Here is an 18,232-nt window from a genome sequence, read left to right on the forward strand (position 1 = left end):
GTACCAGAGATTTGGTGGCTAGATCCTTTTGGTGGCCTTCTTTGTCACGGGATGTGCGTTCTTTTGTGCAGTCCTGTGGGACTTGTGCTCGGGCTAAGCCCTGCTGTTCTCGTGCCAGTGGGTTGCTTTTGCCCTTGCCGGTCCCGAAGAGGCCCTGGACGCATATTTCCATGGATTTTATTTCTGATCTCCCTGTTTCTCAAAGGATGTCAGCCATTTGGGTGGTTTGTGATCGCTTCTCTAAGATGGTCCATTTGGTACCCTTGTCTAAATTACCTTCCTCCTCTGATTTGGTGCCATTGTTTTTCCAGCATGTGGTTCGTTTGCATGGCATTCCGGAGAACATTGTGTCGGACAGAGGTTCCCAGTTTGTTTCAAGGTTTTGGCGGTCCTTTTGTGCTAAGATGGGCATTGATTTGTCTTTTTCTTCGGCTTTCCATCCTCAGACTAATGGCCAAACCGAACGAACTAATCAGACTTTGGAAACATATCTGAGATGCTTTGTTTCTGCTGATCAGGATGATTGGGTGTCCTTCTTGCCTTTGGCTGAGTTCGCCCTTAATAATCGGGCCAGCTCGGCTACTTTGGTTTCTCCTTTTTTCTGCAATTCTGGTTTCCATCCTCATTTCTCTTCAGGGCAGGTTGAGCCTTCGGACTGTCCTGGTGTGGATACTGTGGTGGACAGGTTGCAGCAGTTTTGGACTCATGTGGTGGACAATTTGACATTGTCCCAGGAGAAGGCTCAACGTTTCGCTAACCGCCGGCGCTGTGTTGGTCCCCGACTTCGGGTTGGGGATTTGGTTTGGTTGTCATCTTGTCATGTTCCTATGAAGGTTTCCTCTCCTAAGTTTAAGCCTCGTTTCATTGGGCCATATAAGATTTCTGAAATTCTTAATCCTGTGTCATGTCGTTTGGACCTTCCAGCTTCTTTTGCCATCCATGATGTGTTCCATAGGTCGTTGTTGCGGAGATACGTGGCGCCTATGGTTCCCTCCGTTGATCCTCCTGCCCCGGTGTTGGTCGAGGTGGAGTTGGAGTATGTGGTGGAGAAGATTTTGGATTCTCGTGTTTCAAGACGGAATCTCCAGTACCTGGTCAAGTGGAAGGGTTATGGTCAGGAGGATAATTCCTGGGTTTTTGCCTCTGATGTTCATGCTGCCGATCTAGTTCGTGCCTTTCATTTGGCTCATCCTGATCGGCCTGGGAGCTCTGGTGGGGGTTCGGTGACCCCTCCTCAAGGGGGGGGTACTGTTGTGAATTCTGTTGTCGAGCTCCCTCCTGTGGTCGTGAATGGTACTTCGGTGAGTTCTGTCCGTGGGCTCCCTCTGGTGGCTGTGAGTGGAGCTGCTGCTTCTGAGGTTCCTTACACAGGTGACGGGGTTTATCCTTTGGTTTGCTGCTCTATTTAACTCCACTTAGATCGAAACTCCATGCCAGCTGTCAATGTTTCTGCATTGCTTCAGTTCGCTCTTGGATCTTTCTGGTGTCCTGTCTACTCCAGCAGAAGCTAAGTTCCTGATATTATCTAATTCGTTCATTGTTTTCTTGTCCAGCTGGATATCATGATTTTGTCTTGCTAGCTGGAAGCTCTGGGATGCAGAGTGGTATCTCCGCACCGTTAGTCGGTGCGGAGGTCTTTTTTGCACACTCTGCGTGGTCTTTTGTAGTTTTTTGTGCTGATCGCAAAGCTACCTTTCCTATCCTCTGTCTATTTAGTAAGTCTGGCCTCCCTTTGCTGAAACCTGTTTCATTTCTGCGTTTGTGACTTTCTTCTTTACTCACAGTCAATATATGTGGGGGGCTGCCTTTTCCTTTGGGGAATTTCTGTGAGGCAAGGTAGGCTTTATTTTCTATCTCTAGGGCTAGCTAGTTCTTAGGCTGTGACGAGGCGCCTAGGGAGCGTCAGGAGCGCTCCACGGCTATTTCTAGTGTGTGTGATAGGATTAGGGATTGCGGTCAGCAGAGCTCCCACATCCCAGAGCTTGTCCTGTTTGAGGTTTAACTATCAGGTCATTCCTGGTGCTCCTAACCACCAGGTCATAACACATCCCATAGTCATATTTATCAATCCATGTGGCATGCTTCTTACCTAAATGCTTCCATCTCTCAGCATCCAAACATCCATTCCTTGGCATTCCTGCCTTTTCTAGAATTATTAGCGGTATCCTTATATGCTTTATTTCCCACCAGGTCCTTTATCTGATATCTCGGATCCATAATCTATCCTGACCTGGTTAATCTATCACCCATAACAGCTGTCAAAGGTGGCGATCCCTATCGTCAGCACTGTTTTGTATAAGCTGGATCCCACTGGTCTACTATGATAGCCAGCAATTCTGCTTCCAAAGCAATAAGCTGAACCACAACTCTCTGTTCTGTCCTGATGCTGATGCACACAGCCCTGAAAAAGTAGATCACTATGAACAACACAGTTCCAACCACAAGCGCTATATACTCCTCACAAATATGGATCTGAGTCCTCACTAGACTCTGAATATGCAAGGTCTGTTCCTGAATCCACACCGGGTTCAATAAGATAATATTTGTGCGTGACATTATCTTTCCACCTTGGCATATACCATCTAGAGTCTAATATAGCTACCCAGCTTCTGATCAATCCATGAGGATGAGTTATTATATGAGAAGAGTACTCTCTGCACTTAAACTGGTGAACTGAACATAGACACTTTTCACACAGCATGTGATGCACACATGGGAAGCATTTGTCTGATTTTTCAATCACATCCATACACACAGTACTTCTGTACTTTCTCGCTCCTCACATTTTATCAAAATGCTCTAGTGCCAATGGACAAAAACATAAATCACATCTATCTGTGGAACTCTTACTTGATTCACTATATCCTCTAATTCGTTTCCTATCTGAGTATGGGATTGCATACAAAAATGAGCATTTATGTCCATATAGATTGTCTTCACGTGCTCTTTCCCACTTCACTACAAACTTCCACCTGGGACCTTCCTGTAAGTTTTTTCCAAGTAGCAACTAACCGGAGAGTTTTATCTTACTCACTGCTTTTAATGAGAAGGCTATTTATATACTGAGCACACATCATTTAGTCTCCATACATCATGAGCTCTGCTCTGTACCCCACAACACAGATTCAGCAATATATCAGGAACGCAGTATAATCAGAACAATTCAGCACAGCGCTATCAGTACTACTTATCAATTAACAACTGACAAGGCACCGATAAACTCAAAAAATATAATTAACTAACCAAAAGCAAAATAAGAGTGATAAAGAAGGAAAGAAACAATAGAACCAACATAGTACAAGTATAGCAGAGCATAGCAGAGCAGGATCAATACAATATAATTACAATATTTACAGTATCAACAAACATTGACACCATTACAAACAGACAGACAGGAACCCTTATTATAGATACAGACAAAACAAATGATGGAAGATCATCATACTTTATAATGAAAAAAAAACAATTGTTAACAGCACTTAAACAAACAACAGACAAAATAGACAAGCAAGAGACAGCAAATAACAGATACTTTCTTTAACCTGAGTGTTTTCCCGTTAGAAATCCCCAAAGACTGACTCTAGAAAGCCTCTTTTCCCGGAGAGAAAACTGTGTGAGTAATAAATCTACTCATGTACCCGGGATCTGGTTTTCTGTTCAGGAGTGAGGCAGTCATTGTGCAGTCTAAGATGAAAGTCGAAGGAGAAATTATATCTCGCTGGGGCCTCCAAGTTGTTAGAGACAAGATTTCTAACCTACTCAGGTGTTCTGTCTTATAGGTACCTAAGCGATGAAGCAATAATCAGAGAGACACATGCTCGTTGTCTGTCCAAATAGTCTCTGTTCTTTATTTTTAGGGCTGGGCTTTTAAAGCCCCAAGATCAAAAGGAAATGTAGAGTTACATAATCAATTGGCAAGAATATCAATTATACTATAAGTTGTCATACACATCCTGGGATACAAAATAGATTAGAAGAGAAGAATGTGGGGGTGCTTTGCACATGTCTGCGGTTTTATGAGATTTTGGCTGAATATTCAGGATTTTTGGGTGGATAAAGACAAAAACAGACATAGAGTCGGCGATTTTGAGAAATTCTTACCACTACTATGTGGAATGTCCGGGAAATTGTCCACAAGAGAGACAGATGATAACATCTTGCACAATACTTGTTTTTGTGTAATTCTGTTATTTAAAAGTGAAGATTAACCATTTCTTTAACAGTGTCAATAGCTGATGCGAGAGTGGCATTGTAGAAAGCAGTGGCAGTGTCTGTGTCGTGGAGTGAGGATATGGATGCCAGTGGTAGGATAGAGCCAGAGAGCGTGTGGGAGTCTAGGTGTGCAAGGTTTCTGTGGGGGCGCGCATGTTGCTGGACATGGGAGACCGGTGAGGAGGACAGGGATGAGAAAGTGAGCAGATGATCGAGCCCTGAAATGCACAAGAGCTCAGTACTCGAAACGAGCAGGTCGGAAGCTCGACGTGCTCGACACGAGTAACAACTATAATGGATGTCAATGGGAAACTAGAGCATTTCTCCAGAAGACCCTATCTGCAGGGCTGAGGAGGCAAGAAAATTGCTGATACGGATGGAAACAGCACTCAAATGGAATGGGAATAGCATGAGGAAGACACTTGGACACATCTCTGATTCCCAGGTTGCAGCTGGGAACACTGTTGTTAGAGTATTATGCAAGTTTTACGGACTGACAATACAACAATCAAACCCAAAGATAAAATGGATTTTACAGGAAAAAATGTTAGGAAACATTCTTTCCTGTATAAAAAACGCCTCCTTCAGCCCTTAATAGCTGGGCCTTCTCTTACAGTATTTCACCGATGCCTATAACTAAAGTGGATGACATAGTAGAGTCTTATAAAATTGGCTACTGGCCAATCACAAAAATGCCAGTAGCCAACATGGCTACGGCATTACCGTGCATGGGGGGCTGTGACTCGAACATGGTGCTCGAACACGCAGGATACTCATTCGAGTAACGAGCGTGCCTGAGCATCCCAATGGTTGATCGGGCATCGAGCAGTGGCAAGTACGCTCGCTCATTACTACCCCTTAGCAACATTACAAAGGTATTTGTCCTAGAATGGTTGTTAAAGTATTTTTCAAGTTTTAAGCGTTAACAGCTCAAAGGCAAAATCTCTTTGCAAATGATTACTTACCACTTGCAGCTCCAGCAAATTGGCTGCAGTGAGTGATCATTTGTGCTGATGGTGTAATATTACCACTGCAGTCCTGTCAGCAATGGACAGCGGCAGGGTCAGCACTGGAGCAACAATTGATAGTTTTATTTTTTCCATGCCTTTGGGCTATTAAAGTTTAAAACTGTAAAACTAATTTAACATAGGTCTCATCTAGCACCAAAGTGCCTGTAGGTTTGTAATGAGTATTTAGTAATAAAAGTTCTGGCCCATTAAGAGAGGGAAGCTGAAGTTCTGAAGTTAGGTTCTCCACTGTCTCACTATCAGAACAGGTGGGTGAAAATTCCTTCCTCTGATCTCAGAGAAAACATAGTAAGATGGGACACTATGTGCAGCAATAAAACAAGTGAGAGGAGTACTGAGGTCTTCATGATGAATATAGTGATATATTATACAATGTAAAATGTATGTGTTATAGAGTAGTAGGTGGTTAAAAAGGTTAAAAGAAGCTACGAAGGTAAAGCCTTTCACAACTTTTCCTTTGTATGTTTATACTTTCCTTTGGCAAACTTATGAGAAAAATAACTGAATTGATTTCCCCATTATTTATTACGCTTTGCTTATATAGCACCATCATATTCCTCCTCAGCGCTTTACACACATGATCATCACTGTCCCTATTGGGGCTCACAATGTAAACTCCCTATCAGTATGTCTTTGGAGTGCGGGAGGAAACCTGAAAACCCATAGGAAACCCACGCAAACACAGGGAGAACATACAAACTCTTGCCAGATGTTGTTCTTGGTGGGATATGAACCCAGGACCCCAGTGCTACAAAAAAACAGTGCTAACCACTGAGTCACCGTGATGCATTATATGAACCAAAGATCCAACAAAACAGCAAAACAGGCACCTAGATTTGGTCACCTGGAATCCTGACAAGGTGGAAACACTAGTTCTATCTACCATTCAGATGCTGTATAATGTCAGCCCCACCCTCAAAGTTGGCACACCCCAGGGAATATTCTCGCATGAGATTAGGTACTCACTCCGGTAAAGTAAAACTTTTGTCCCTGTAATGCATAAGAAACGTATCTGATATGTTAATGATACATATTTGAGAAAAGTCTTAGGCTATATTCACACTTAGCGGTTTTTACCGCGGAACCGCCGCGGTTTTGATGCTGCGGGTCCGCAGCAGTTTCCATAGCGTTTACAGTAACATGTAAACCCTATGGAAACCGCAAACCGATGTGCACATGCTGCGGGAAAAACCGCGCGGGAACGCAGCGGTTTACAACCCGCAGCATGTCACTTCTTTGTGCAGAATCGCTGCGATTCTGCACCCATAGGAATACATTGAACCGCTTACTTCCCGCATGGGGCTGTGCCCACGTTGCGGGAAGTAAGCGGATAATGTGCGGGTGGTACCCGGGGTGGAGGAGAGGAGACTCTCCTCCAGGCCCTGGGAACCATATTTGGGGTTAAAAAATAAAAAATCTGGTTATACTCACCCTCTGATGTCCGGCGCTCCTGGGCGCTGCACGCGGCTGTCCGGTCAGAGTTGCTGTGCGACCAGGACCTGCGGTGACGTCGCGGTCACATGACCGTGACATCACGAAGGGTCCTTCTCCCACAGCATCTTTGGAACCGGACCGCCGGGTGCAGCGCCCAGGAGATCCGGACATCAGAGGGTGAGTATAACCAATTATTATTATTTTTAAGATTACTATTGATGCTGCATATTGCTGCATATGCAGCATCAATAGTATAGGCGGAAACCCGCAGCGGAAAACGCGGAACAAACCGCGATAAATCTGCAGGGAGAACCGCAGTTGTTTTGCCCTGCAGATTTATCAAATCCGCTGCGGGAGAACCCGCAGGGACCCGACGCAAGGTGTGAACATAGCCTTATAATTTCATTTTATGTGTTATGTTTCTCCCAGAAAGAATAGGGCCTCTTTATAGAGCACCACTATAATTATCTTCACCTACCATATATTTGGACCATAAAGCACAGCCATAATTAGAAGCATAAATACAGCAAAGCATACTGATTTGATACTGTATGTATCCTATGGGTGATTCAGGAGCAGCACACAAAAGTAGAAGTTTCTTGGGATGGACTTGCCCAGTCAAGAGAAGAGAAAGTACCGCACTCCTGTGCAGAGCATGGAGACTGTGACTAAAGGTTCTAACAGTGGACACTTACTGTGCTTTTTATAAAATTGTGTTATTTGCATACTGAAAGTTATAAAGTGCACAAATCGGTTAAAATATGATTGTTCACTGAGCAAATAAGACATAGATAATCTTTACACAGCGCAGTCCATGCCGTGACCACGCACTGTCCTGCCAGGATCTTACACTCACATTAATATTAGCCTGGATTATTAGACCCACATGAAAATTGTTGTACTTGATTACCCTATAATAAAATAACCTTTCTTGAACCTTGTTTATTGTCTTTAGCTTGTCGAAAAACCAGTTGATGTTAGAACAATGGACCACTGTCGCTTGTTAGGTGGTGTAAAATATGACTTCCAGATTCGTTGTATTCGTAGAAATCTAACTGGTCAGTGGAGTGAGTGGGGGCCAACAACTAGCGTTACTACCTTAGAAACTGGTAAGTCTTGTTATCTAGAACAAATTTATTAGTATTTGTCAATACTGGTGCTGTAAAAATATATGGTACAGTTATGACCGAAAGTTTTGGCACCCTTGAAATTGTTCCAGAAAATTGAATATTTCTCCAAGAAAATTATTGCAATTACACATATTTTGCTATACACATGTTTATTTCCTTTGCGTGTATTAGAACATGAGAAAGCACAGAAAAAAAGGCAAATTGGACATAATTTCACACAAACCCCAAAAATGGTCCGGACAAAATTGTGGGCACTTTCAACTTAATGTTTGGTTGCACACCCTTTGGATTAAATAACTGCAATCAATCACTTTCTATAACCATCAGCAAACTACTTATACTTCTCAAGTGAATTTTGGACCACTCTTCTTTTACAAACTGCTCCAGGTCTCTCATATTTGAAGGATGCATTCTCCCAATAGCAATTTGAAGATTTCTCCACAGTTGTTCACTGGATTTTAGATCTGGACTCGTTGCTGCACACTTCAGAACTCTCCAGTGCGTTGTTTCCATCCATTTCTGGGTGCTTCTTGAAGTATGTTTGGGGTCATTGTCCTCATGAAAGATCAATGACCTAAGAAACAAACCCAGTTTTCTGACATTGGGCACTATATTGCGACCCAAAATCCTATTGTAATTTTCAGATTTTATGATGCCTTGCACACAGTTAAGCAGCAAAACAACCCCAAAACATTTTTTGAATCTCTATCATACTTGACTGTAGGTACTGTGTTCTTTTCATTATATGCTTCATTCCCTTTTCAGCAAACAAATGATGTGCTTTACCAAAAAGCTCTATCTTGGTCTCGTCTCATCTTATTTTGTGTGAAATTATGTCCAGTTCGTCCTTTTTTTCTCTGTTTGTGTTACAATAAACATAAAGGAAATACACATGTGCATAACAAAACATGTGTAATTGCAATAATTTTCTGGGAGAAATGCTTAATTTTCTGGGACAATTTCAAGGGTGCCAGTACTTTTCGGCCTTGACTGTCAATCTCTAAATCTTCCAACGTCAATTTCAACTCCTGGATATGAAACATTTTAGCATCTTTAGACTTGTTCTCAATGAATGAATGAATTTGTTTTTGTAATAGTATTCAATTTTGTCTCTTCAACCTTTTCAAATGTGAATGTGTTGTCAAGTGATCTGTATCTACTCTGTTATGTTCACAGTTATTATGTTCATTAGTAATATAATACAAGGTTATTATTGATTTTGGTCAAGGATCTACTTACTACTTTTCATAACTATTTATAGTTTTCATAAAACGTTGTTGCCATCAAAGCCTTCAATATTTCTCTTGTCCTAATTTCTAACTATCCAGCTTTCACAAGTGTGATAAGCCACTGAAAGTATTTTGTCATTTTATAGCTCCAACAGGAAAATTGAAGACTTGGTGGAGAAATTTGGAAGCCACACATGAAAGTCAATTGAAAATCCTGCTAATGTGGAAGGTACGGTTGCAAGAACATGCACTAATTTAATTTGAGACTTTTACCATTTTACAATTTCAAGAAAAATAGAATTAATAACAAAACAAAATTAGGTTCATATTTTGACATAGTCAATACATGCATGTAAATAAGGAGAATCTCACATCTAGGATTTCACCCTATCAGCAAGAACAAATCACCAATGCAAATATAATAAATCGATAACTATGGTCAGCTCATTGCTGAGATATGTTATTTGCTGAGGACCAACCTCTTTAAAAGGCTATGGCTTATAATCTTGGATGGCAGATAATCATTACTACATTATGTCTTATTTGTCAAATGTATTGACCTACATTAACTGAGTTTGAGCTCCATCGTTTTTTGAACCAAGAACCTAAATTGTCTGTCCAGTCATTGTTCAGTACAGGAACCACATGGCACATAAAGTCAATTTACGTCCTAGTAACATAGCATGTTTCATCCTATACATGGCTTGTTTTTTCACTCATTTTTCATAATTGGAAATGGGTCTTCAAAGTTTAGTCACCTTTTAAATCCATTTATGGTAGGCTTGTAAAGTTGGAGATGCTGAAATAAAATATGGGACAATAATAGACATGTGCATGATTCCAATACTAGCAGTGGTATCTTCCATCCCTCCCATACTTCTTAAGAGCTATGGTAGAAGCCATGAAGATATATTGTTTTTGATCAAGTTAAAGGGATTGTCCACTACATGGACTACCCCTTCTCATTCCTCATGTTTTGCCCCGTTCAAATAAAAACATCTGGCGCTGTTCCAGCGGTGTCGGCACTCGCGTTCCCGGGGTTTATGTGAGGTTATTACGTCATGCAAGCTCTACGCCCAATCTAGTGCTTGAAAAGTTGCAACCGCATGTGCAGTATACGAGGGGAGGACATCTCTTCATGGGCTGATTACTACCTTGAACAGGAAGCTGTACTGAGACTACATGTGAACGCCGAAGTATTTATATGGGGACCTTTGCTAGTGAAGGTGGCAGCCTCATCTATTTGGACATTGGACCGTGGCCAATATTTTGGTTATCTTTTCTCTCCTGATGATCCCAGTTCAGGGAGAAATGCGTTGAGTATGAGAAGCTTGGTTTAGTCGTGCCTTGTGGAACATCACCATGGAAAAAGATAAGCAGACACATCTTGTCTAATTTTTGTATTCATTTGATTATATATCTTTGCTGCTTGTACTTATCTTTGGATACCTTGGACATTGTATGTATTGGCACCTATGATTACTGATATATTTTGTCATAGCTATGATTGTCATTACATCATGATTTGAATAGCACTTGACAGTGCATTGGATATGTCTCATGTTAGATACCTTTGAGAAATTGTGCCTGGCATTTCTCTATATTATACTAAATAATTGATTTTCAGCACCTGATTGGTTTTGTATTGTATTATCTATGTATTTATCAGGTTGCTGTATCTGAAGACATAAGCTTGTGAGACATCTTTTTTTCACAAACGGTGCCAGTCAGTGGCTTTTTAATTTTTTGTCCTTGGCATATTTGGGACTCTTTATGAGCCCACTTATAGGTATCTGTGCATAGAGTATGCATGATTCCACTGTCTCCTAATCACCACAGAAACGCAGTCAATAAATCCCATAAAATATCACTTTTATTAACTACATAATAAAACCCAATACATGGAAACAGGTACAGCGGAAAAGATGGGGACAGTGGAGCACTATGTGGCAGTACAATAAACAAAAAGGGACTAAAGGTACCACCCACTACATACACATACCGTGGAACAGTGCACTTTGGCTAACAAACCTTATGAAGGAGCCGCCCTGTTCTCTGAAACGCGCATCGGGGTGGGCTCTGGGTCCCCCACCACTGCACATACCAGGTATTACTCGGTTATTTCAGTTATATTGGCTTGATAATGAATAGTCTATAGTGATTCAATTTATATTTATATATTCATTCTACCATATTTATGGTTTGTTAGCCAAAGTGCACTGTTCCACGGTATGTGTATGTAGTGGGTGTAACCTTTAGCCCCTTCTTTGTTTATTGTACTGCCACATAGTGCTCCACTGTCCCCATCTTTTCCACTGTACCTGTTTCCATGTATTAGGTTTTATTATGTAGTTAATAAAAGTGATATTTTATGGGATTTATTGACTGAGTTTCTGTGGTGATTAGGATATCTGTCGTATGCAGTTGTCCCTATTTGGTCCTAGCAAGCACACATAGGGTATTTATTTCTGTATCCTTTCTGATGTACTATAATTCCTCTCTATGTGTGTAAAATGTATGCTACAACTCTATTACATGATTCCACTGTCTGAATGTTCATACTGTACCTGCTGCCACTTCTCGTCATCTTAGGGTGACAACCTCCGCAAATAGGTAGGCTGTTAGTTAGATCTACAGCAAGAGACAGTACACCTATATCAACACACCACGGGTTTTTGTGTGGAATTACTGTATATCTAGCACTACTTTAGGAATCACTGAAACATACTTTATGTGGCAAATCTTCAAGGTTTTAATACTTGATTATTCTGCAGTTTGAGGAGTTGTGCAAAGTTTTGTGAGGAGTTGCATCAATAGTACTTGTACAAGTCTATGTTTTCAGTATTTTGATTTAGTCACATCTATATGCTGGTGTTCCAGCGTTAAACAGGGAGGATAGAACAATAGATTGACCCCTTACTGTTTATAGATCTTCTCCTCTGGTCTTCTGAATCTTATATTGTTATTTTAATGCACTTTGTCACTTTCATTTGGTGGGTTGTATTTTATACATTTACCCAATAAAAGTTACATTTTAATGGACTGGATCCCAGCGGTGGGATACCCATAGGGCGCCATGTTATCATCTACCTGATGAGGTGATAAGTAACATGTTTTCACTGGGTAACCCATTTAATCTAAAAAATACATAATAATTTCATATCAAATGATTACATTATGAAATGTTAATAGTCAAAATTGAAGGATTGTAAATTCAGTAAAGTGTGATCTTTTTCTACAGCAACTGGAGAGAAATAAGGCAAATGCAGAACATTTGTGGTACATTGTGAAGAGCTCCTCTGATCTACATGATACAGAGAATATTTTATGCAACACAACTATTCTCAATTGTACCATCTCCCTGCCTACTGAAAAGAAGAATGTTTTTATACGGGCATACAATAACGCCGGGGCTTCTCCCGAAACTGAGATCACCCTTACTGCCAGGAATGGTAAGAAGATAATAGATTCAAGTAATGGGTAATTGGCGGCTTATTACGGTAATCATTATCTATTTAATTATCAAAGAAAATCGTGATCGTCATCTAATTTACAATTTCCAGATACCAGATTGATTTACCAACCATTCATTATATTTAGCTTCCTTACTGTAAAAGTATCTGAACAATACATGTGGGGGTCAATTTATTAATTTAATTTAATATATACAGTATATCTATACAGTGTGTGTATATATATATATATATATATATATATATATATATATATATATATACACACACACACATACACATACTGTGTATATATATATATATATATATATATATATATACATACATACACGTGTGTGTGTGTGTACTTTTTTGTTTTGTTAAAAAAAATTGATTAAATTCAGATTACAACTTTTTATGCTATATGTAGAGAGTCTGTCGGCACAAAATGTCTGTTGTTCCAACCCAGCACAGCACCTTGTAGGGGATATTGTCCTGATAAATATATTAGTAAAAAGACACAGAAGTGACACCTTATCAATATATGTGATAATAAAATAATATCTATTCTATATTCTCTTCGATATAAATAAAAGGGTCACCAACAGTGCCACGATTCTAGTGGAAAACCACTAGAAAAACAAAAAAAGCTCTAAACCCGAAAGTAGAACCAATGAGAAAGTGACAGGGAATAAAGTATAAAAGTCAATTTTTATTGGATAGCAGTAGTGACAACAATATTAAAAAATATTTAAAAAATATATAAAACGATATAATCCAAAAAAATAGTACATATGTGCACAATTCAAGCTGCCCATGACAAGGTAGGCCGAATCATGATAAAATATCAAAGAGTAAAAATGGCAATCTGTGGCATATGCATACAAGGAGTGAAAAACAGGTGTATACTAAATAGCCTATACAATATAATATAAGCACAGGAAAAATCCTCAAACAACGTGTGAAACAATGGTAGAAATGTATCAATAATAAAGTGCTAAGGTGGTGCCAAGCCCCTTAGGTGGTAATTTGTTTACTGCACTTAGCACTTTATTATTGATAAATTTCTACCATTGTTTCACACGTTGTTTGAGGATTTTTCCTGTGCTTATATTATATTGTATAGGCTATTTAGTATACACCTGTTTTTCACTCCTTGTGTGCATATGCCACAGATTGCCATTTTTACTCTTTGATATTTTATCATGATTCGGCCTACCTTGTCATGTGCAGCTTGAATTGTGCACATATGTACTATTTTTTTGGATTATATCGTTTTATATATTTTTTAAATATTTTTTAATATTGTTGTCACTACTGCTATCCAATAAAAATTGACTTTTATACTTCATTCCCTGTCACTTTCTCATTGGTTCTACTTTCGGGTTTAGAGCTTGACCTGATAAATATAGTAGTGTCCAAATCCATTCCTGAAAGGCAGAGGTTAAGGATGCACCAAGCACACTATTACCACATTTTTAAAAAAGAACGATTTCAGGCAAATGCAGCAACAAATCGGGGCCCTAAAATACAATTTTTCATTAATGCTATGTTCCCTACAAAGTGCTGTGCTTGGTTTGAACAGTAATTTTTGTCAGACAGGCCCCCATTAATCTCTCTCTATATAAGTGAGAGTGATGTCAAACTGGGTAAGTTATCACCAATAGATAATAATAAATCATGTGATGCTTCTCTAATTTGTGTAATTTACAGCATCTGTAACTTACCTGTGGCACCTAACAGGTGTTGGCAATAACTAAATCACACTTGCAGCCAGTTGACATGGATTAAAGTTGACTCAACTTCTGACCTGTGTCCTTGTGTGTACCACATTGAGCATGGAGAAAAGAAAGAAGACCAAAGAACTGTCTGAGGACTTGAGAAACCAAATTGTGAGGAAGCATGAGCAATCTCAAGGCTACAAGTCTATCTCCAAAGACCTGAATGTTCCTGTGTCTACCGTGCGCAGTGTCATCAAGAAGTGTAAAGCCCATGGCACTGTGGCTAACCTCCCTAGATGTGGACGGAAAAGAAAAATTGACAAGAGATTTCAACGCAAGATTGTGCGGATGTTGGATAAAGAACCTCGACTAGCATCCAAACAAGTTCAATCTGCCCTGCAGTCCGAGGGTACAACAGTGTCAACCCGTACTATCCGTCGGCGTCTGAATGAAAAGGGACAGTATGGAAGGAGACCCAGGAAGACCCCATTTCTTACCCCGAGACATAAAAAAGCCAGGCTGGAGTTTGCCAAAACTTACCTGAAAAAACCTAAAACGTTTTGGAAGAATGTTCTCTGGTCAGATGAGACAAAAGTAGAGCTTTTTGGGCAAAGGCATCAACATAGAGTTTACAGGAGAAAAAAAGAGGCATTCAAAGAAAAGAACACGGTCCCTACAGTCAAACATGGCGGAGGTTCCCTGATGTTTTGGGGTTGCTTTGCTGCCTCTGGCACTGGACTGCTTGACCGTGTGCATGGCATTATGAAGTCTGAAGACTACCAACAAATGTTTCAGCATAATGCAGGGCCCAGTGTGAGAAAGCTGGGTCTCCCTCAGAGGTCATGGGTCTTCCAGCAGGACAATGACCCAAAACACACTTCAAAAAGCACTAGAAAATGGTTTGAGAGAAAGCACTGGAGACTTCTAAGGTGGCCAGCAATGAGTCCAGACCTGAATCCCATAGAACACCTGTGGAGAGATCTAAAAATGGCAGTTTGGAGAAGGCATCCTTCAAATATCAGGGACCTGGAGCAGTTTGCCAAAGAAGAATGGTCTAAAATTCCAGCAGAGCATTGTAAGAAACTCATTGATGGTTACCAGAAGCGGTTGGTCGCAGTTATTTTGGCTAAAGGTTGTGCAACCAAGTATTAGGCTGAGGGTGCCAATACTTTTGTTTGGCCCATTTTTGGAGTTTTGTGTGAAATTATCAATGTTTTGCTTTTTGCTTCATTCTCTTTTGTGTTTTCTAATTTAAGACAAATTAAATGAAGACAATAATACCAAAGAATTTGTGAAACTGAGTATTATCTGACAGAATTGCAGGGGTGTCAATACTTTTGGTCACAATTGTAATCAATAAGCACAGGCCATCAAAATGGCTTATACACAGAAACAGTGAATATCTGATGTAATAAGCATGAAAATTCTGCTAATAAGCACAAAAGAATCTTCAATCAGCATAGGCTATTGATTAATGTACAACAACAGCAGCACCTGTTAAAATTGTATTTTAAATATTGATCTCTTCGTTTCCCATCTATATTTTGAGCGGGGTGCATGTAATATATGCCATTCTTTACTTTTTGGACATTATATTTATATATTAGGCTTTTACTGATATCAGATAGAACTATATTGTTGAATTTACTACAAAAGAACGTTTCACTAGGAGCATTATATTTGTTTCACAGGAACTCCCGTCTCTAAAATGCAAGTGTCTTCCAATGGTGATTCCAGCTTGCAAGTAATGTGGGATCCACAGTCTTCGGCTAAGAGCTATATGCTGGAGTGGTACAAAAGTGCAGAGCTGCCAAACTGTGAAATATACTGGAAAATTGAACAGAAAGGGAGCGCACGTTCCATTCTGCATGGTAAGGCATAGTTAGTGGCTGCAAACAGTGACACAGATTTTGTTAGGAAAACACTTTAGAAATCTCAGTCTTAGGCTACTTTCACACTGGCGTTTTTTGCCAGACGTCGCAATGCGTCGTTTATGGCAAAAAATGCATCCTGCAAAGTTGTTTGCAGAATGCGTTTTTGCCCCATAGATTAAAATTAGCGACGCATTGTGACGCTTTGCCACACGTCGCAACCGTCGTGCGACGGTTGCGCCGTGTTGTGGTGGACCGCCAGGAGCAAAAAAACGTTACATGTAACGTTTTTTTGCTCCTGACGGACCGCTTTTTCTGACCGCGCATGCGCGGCCGGAACTCCGCCCCCACCTCCCCGCACTTCACAATGGGGCAGCGGATGCGCCGGAGAAATGCATCCGCTGCACCACGTTCAGGATTGCATCAGGATTTGGTCAGGATTTTTCATCAGTATTTGGAAGCCAAAACCAGGAGTGGAACAATTAGAGGAAAAGTATAATAGAAACATATGCACCACTTCTGTATTTATCACTCACTCTTGGTTTTGGCTTACACATACTGATGAAAAATACTGACCAAATCCTGATGCAATCCTGAACGTGGACACATACCCTTACAGAGAATGTTGGCGCTATGTAAGCAACAGTCTGACCTTATGAAATTGATGACTTGTGGAGGAGAAATAAATGGCGAATTGCTACTACACAGTGATCAAAGCTGTGCAGGTCCAACTCCTTTCACAGGTTGCATCCATCAGGCGCCAAAATCAGCTCATCAGTGGTGGTGCTGGAAGTCAGACTCCCATTGATCTAATATTGATGACCTATCCTGAACACAGGTTGGAAATATCATAAAGCCTGACTAATTTGCCCGAACTGTTCTGCCACAGACAAGCTGCTATAGAGGCAGTAATGGCTATTTAAAAGGCAGTCACTATTAGGAAATATATCCTCAGCAAACATTGTGGTCTTGATGATTCATCAAACAGTCTTTGTTCGAATTCTAATCTAAAACTGCTTGAAATGTCACAATTTTTTTACACAACAATTTTGCAACTTTTGGCACTTTTAAGGTAGCTCTGACAACTTTTTGAAAAGAGGGTGAAACTTATTGATGAGCGGTCATGGCTCAGCCAGCAAGTTGGGGTTAGTGCAGCTTTCCTCACAGCTCTCCAGTCCATAAAATGGCTGCTGGTGAAGGAGCATGTGACCAGATCTGTCCATCGGTCTTGTCCAATTAGAAGTCTCACATGAGAAAACTGCTTTTATATTGGAGGAGACTGATGAAGTCGTCTTATCACATGTTCCTCCACCAACAGCGTTTTTAGAGAGTGGAGCTGTGTAGTGTGTGAGAAAGGCTGCACAAACAGGAAAAAAACCTTTAATAGTCTGTCAGGCATCCAGCACTGGCCTCTTTTAAACTTATAGACCAAGAAGCTTAACTGACACATAATAGCCTGCATGGCATGCATCACTGTCTTCAGTTCAAGACGAGAAGCTCCAGTGATGTACCTGACCGTCCAAGTGTGAGGTGGCTAGGGTGGTAGTCATGGTGACAGGTTGCTGTTTCAGCACACCCTGGCACCCTGCAAAGAAATTATAAAGTCCTAACTTGCGTATGATGTGTGTGCAGTGCAAGTCACTCACTTTTATGTTAGAGTCCTCCTCAGGTTGTAGTGTCCTGCCTTTAGACAGCATCACACAATGATTGCCAGAGTCCAAGTTCAATTTTAACAACACAACTTTACTCAGCATGTCCAGTTCGGTCACAGACACCACACAATATTGATCATATATCCTTTCCTAATTCTCCTATAATTCTTTGCTTCTGTACAGTACCCTCTGGTACTGCAGTGTCCCGACTAGCCAAACTAGTTCGTATCTGGGTGTAACATCCCTGCTGGCATCACTGCATGGCTTCCCATCTCCACTCTTACTCACCACTCCGGGCCATGCTGTGAGTTCTGTCCTCTGCCGGCTCCATGCTCTGGGCCTCATGTCCTTGCTTGTTGCATACCTAATGGCTGTATGCTTAGGGCTGCAGCCCTGGCACTTCCTGTTTCTTATAGTGACTGTGTGCACCTTCCTAAGGTGTCCCCTGCCAATTGCCAAGAGGCATCGGGTACTTAAGGCATTCCCACCCCTAGGGGAATGCC

General features: G+C 40.7%; 1 protein-coding gene across 1 annotated transcript in view; it reads left to right on the forward strand.

The window, feature by feature from the left end:
• Window positions 1-18,232, forward strand: part of CSF3R (colony stimulating factor 3 receptor) — a 111,576-nt gene that overhangs the window by 67,467 nt on the left and 25,877 nt on the right. The window contains exons 8-11 of the mRNA XM_069756878.1: window positions 7,630-7,783; window positions 9,180-9,262; window positions 12,275-12,485; window positions 15,898-16,077. Of these exons, the coding sequence (XP_069612979.1) occupies window positions 7,630-7,783; window positions 9,180-9,262; window positions 12,275-12,485; window positions 15,898-16,077 (628 nt within the window). The remainder of the gene's footprint in view (window positions 1-7,629; window positions 7,784-9,179; window positions 9,263-12,274; window positions 12,486-15,897; window positions 16,078-18,232) is intronic.

This window comes from Ranitomeya imitator, chromosome 3 (assembly GCF_032444005.1).
Source record: "Ranitomeya imitator isolate aRanImi1 chromosome 3, aRanImi1.pri, whole genome shotgun sequence".
Lineage (NCBI taxonomy): Eukaryota > Metazoa > Chordata > Amphibia > Anura > Dendrobatidae > Ranitomeya > Ranitomeya imitator.